The 3,121-nt window shown below is 39.8% G+C and overlaps 1 protein-coding gene across 1 annotated transcript; it reads right to left on the bottom strand.

Moving 5' to 3' along the window:
- Positions 1 to 536: 536 nt before the first annotated feature.
- LOC120135465 (BTB/POZ domain and ankyrin repeat-containing protein NOOT2-like) lies at positions 537 to 2,813 on the bottom strand. The gene is made up of 2 exons (XM_039151739.1): positions 2,132 to 2,813; positions 537 to 1,664 (listed from the first exon to the last, which is right to left on the bottom strand). Exons 1-2 carry the CDS (start codon positions 2,600 to 2,602, stop codon positions 726 to 728), a joined length of 1,410 nt encoding a protein of 469 aa, XP_039007670.1. The 5' UTR covers positions 2,603 to 2,813; the 3' UTR covers positions 537 to 725.
- Between the last annotated feature and the right edge of the window lie 308 nt (positions 2,814 to 3,121).

The following is a 3,121-nucleotide window of genomic DNA, read 5'->3' as shown; positions in this document are numbered from 1 at the left end:
ATTGAGTGCCACAAAAGAAATGGGAAAAGAAGCGGTGGAATCAAGAACCAGCTTATATCTTTCAATATTAAAAAAAAAATAGCAATCCATGTTCAAGCCATGCCTAATATATAAACACACAAAATTTTATATTAAGGACGAACTTAAATTCTATAAAAAAGATAATAAATTATTAGTAGAAAACATAAAAAATCTTAGAAGTTAACCACTTCCTAAACCATCACTGCTAATAAGGCCAAGGAAACCCCCTACCACAGGAAACCAAAATCCTCCCTTTCTAATAATGTATTAATAATTGATTGTTTATGTGCGTTTAGTATTAGTAGATACGTAGGTGAGTGTGGTGGTGTTGGGGGACAAGAAAAAGAAAAGAAAAGAAAAGAAAGTAATTAGAGAGGGGAATTGACAGATTGAGCTTCGTCCCTCCCCCCATCCTCACCACAGAGCAAATCTCTTATTCTCCTTGTCTCATCCTATTCCTTTTCCATGAGAGAAAAATTAAATAAATCCCCATTGAAACTGCACTTCACAAAGAAACTCCCACAGCAAGGGGGAAAAAAAGAACAAGTTATTGAAATCAAAGCACTGACAAATATATAAATCCAATCATCTCTCATGAATGAGTTCTCATGAGCTACTACCACTTCGTCTGTCTTTCATCATCCATTTGTTTAATATAATAGAGAGAGAGAGAAGAAGAAGAAGAAGAAAGGAAGTGTTTGGAGCTAGAAGTCGTGAGAATGATGGTACATTGTTGGGTGATGTCGGTTCATGGCTTCTCTTTTACTGTTGCGGTGGCTGCTGCTATCATCATCACCCTCCATTCGAGTTGAGTCTGTAGCACCAAGGTTAAGATAAACCATCCTCGAATCCAAGCTTACACTGCCGCCGCCGCTGTTATGTACTTCACCGCTCATAGGTGGATATATCGCCGTCGAAGTTGGTGAGTTTACTCTCCCTTCTTCACGCGAGATAACCATAGCCGCCGATTGAACCAGCTCCAGACACAGCCTAAGCTTATTTGGTTCGATGTGAGTCAGCCCCGGCACCGCACCATTGAACAAGAAATCCGAAGTTAGAGTTCGAAGGATGTCTAAAGGAGTAACCCCATCAACCGTTCTTACGTTAGGGTCCGCGTGGTGGTCTAAAAGCACCGCAACCATATCCGGCGACACCATTTCCGCCGCGATATGAAGCGGCGTTTTACCCGCAGGCCCGGCTGAATAGTTAACATCGGCTGCACCGAGTTCTAACAATGTCTTCACTACTTCCCGGCTGCAATTCTCTACAGCGTAGTGTAAAGCAAGTGCTTCATCGAGATTCAAACCTTCTCCCATTACCATGAGCTTGACTAGTTCAACATCCGACGAGTCCAATGCCCTTCTCATCCTTCGGATCTTTTGGTCCTCCAGATCGGCAGCGAGCTCGTCGTGGTAGTGGATTAAGGACCGTCTAGCTAAAGATGACTTGAGACGCAGCTCTTCAATTTTGGCCACCACATCAATGGGCAGATGCTTGGCGAGAACATCCGGTGGTAAGCCTGATTTGGCCACTAGGTGGGAAGATGTAGTCCAAAGTTGGTGCATGTCTTGCTTTCTCGAAGCTATTAGTACTTTCATAACATCTTCAATCGAGGCCTTCTCCACCATACCGGCCAATTGTTTCTGTGAAACAAAGAGAAAAAGCGTCAGCTTTTGCAAGTAATAGTCTTTGTTTGATTGGTTTAAAGTTTTAAAAAGATAATGGGTTGTGTTTGGTTTTCTTTTTGAATTTAAACCCAAAATATGAAAATAAGGAAAGTGAATGTTTGGGAAACCCAATTCCAGAAAAAAGAAACTGAAAATATGTTTGCACATGAAATCAAGATAAACCCTTTTTTAATCATTTCGGGGTTTTAAATATGAATATGAATATGAAGAAACACAGTGTAGCAATTAATGGTTGAATCAGGTGCTGTAGCAGAAAATTGCAGGGAAAAATCTAAGATTTTGTGTAGCAGAAAAAGGGAGAGTGCCTGTTAATAAAGAAAAGAAAAAGAAAGAGTGCAGCAATGATTCTATAAACACAGAGTAACAAGACTTCACAGACACAAGGATCAAAGAAGCAGACAGCAGACAAAGGTAAGTGAAACCTGAGTAAGCAATGCGAGCTGTTCAACACCAAAGTATCTAGCGGCGGCAAGAGTGTCGAGAGCTAGATCAACGGCGGAGGTGCAATACGTATGCCAACACGATCTCTCACTACAATCAGGCCTCCGCTCATGCTTTTGAGGCACAATAGAGACTTGGCCACTGTACAGGAACTGTAACAGCAGCAAGAACACTTCATATCCCACCGAGTTCACGGGTATAACACAAGGCCTGGACCCCGCCGGTGCGCCACCCGAGCTCATCCTCGAACCAACCGGGTCTAACCCAGATGGAGGATCGGGTCCACAGAAGAATTTCCTAAAAAACACACTCCTTGCAGCTAAAATGCATCTGTGGGCATGAACTAAACGACCCTCCACACTGAAAGTCACATCGGAGAAAGCTTGGCCATTGATGAGGAGACTGAGGTAGTCAAGGGAGAGAGATCTTAAAGACTCTTCAAAGCTACTCATTTCTAGGGTTGTTTCTCAGAGAAAAAAAGAAATCTTATTTTGGTTCATGTTTGATAAATCAAGAAGAATAAGGAAGAGATGATGGTTTCATTTGAAAGGGAACAACTGTTACTGGTTTTTTGTAGGGAGAGAGAATCTTTGTATGCTGAGGGTGAAGTGGTGTGGTTCTTTTGTTGATAGACAGATTTTTGTTTTTGGTTGATAGATGGAGAAAGACAACTTTAGAAAGAGAGAGCAACTGGGCGGCCGACCTATTTAAATTACACAATTAAATTAATTCAATTTGAAAAATTATTGTTATTCTTTCTATTTTTATAAGTATTTTTGTTAATTAAATACATATATAGGGGGTAGGGAAGGACACTAGATAATAATACGATAAATCATTTTGATCATTCATTTTTTTTAATTTTTTTTATCATACTGAATTATTATTTTTTAGAAAATTATATTTCATAATATATTTTAATTATAGTATCTATTATTAAAAAATTAGCAACTAAAACAAAAGTTAAATTA

This window comes from Hibiscus syriacus, unplaced genomic scaffold, assembly GCF_006381635.1.
Source record: "Hibiscus syriacus cultivar Baekdansim isolate YM2019G1 unplaced genomic scaffold, ASM638163v2 tig00110610_pilon, whole genome shotgun sequence".
Taxonomy (NCBI): domain Eukaryota; kingdom Viridiplantae; phylum Streptophyta; class Magnoliopsida; order Malvales; family Malvaceae; genus Hibiscus; species Hibiscus syriacus.
Note: the sequence above shows the minus strand (reverse complement) of the source record. Positions and strands in the feature narration are given on the sequence as shown.

Coding starts and splice junctions, on each gene's coding strand:
- LOC120135465 (XM_039151739.1), bottom strand. CDS start 2,602: ATGAGTAGCTTTGAAGAGTCTTTAAGATCTCTCTCCCTTGACTACCTC. Junction 1,665..2,131: donor AGCTCGCATTGCTTACTCAG/GTTTCACTTACC, acceptor TTTGTTTCACAG/AAACAATTGGCCGGTATGGT.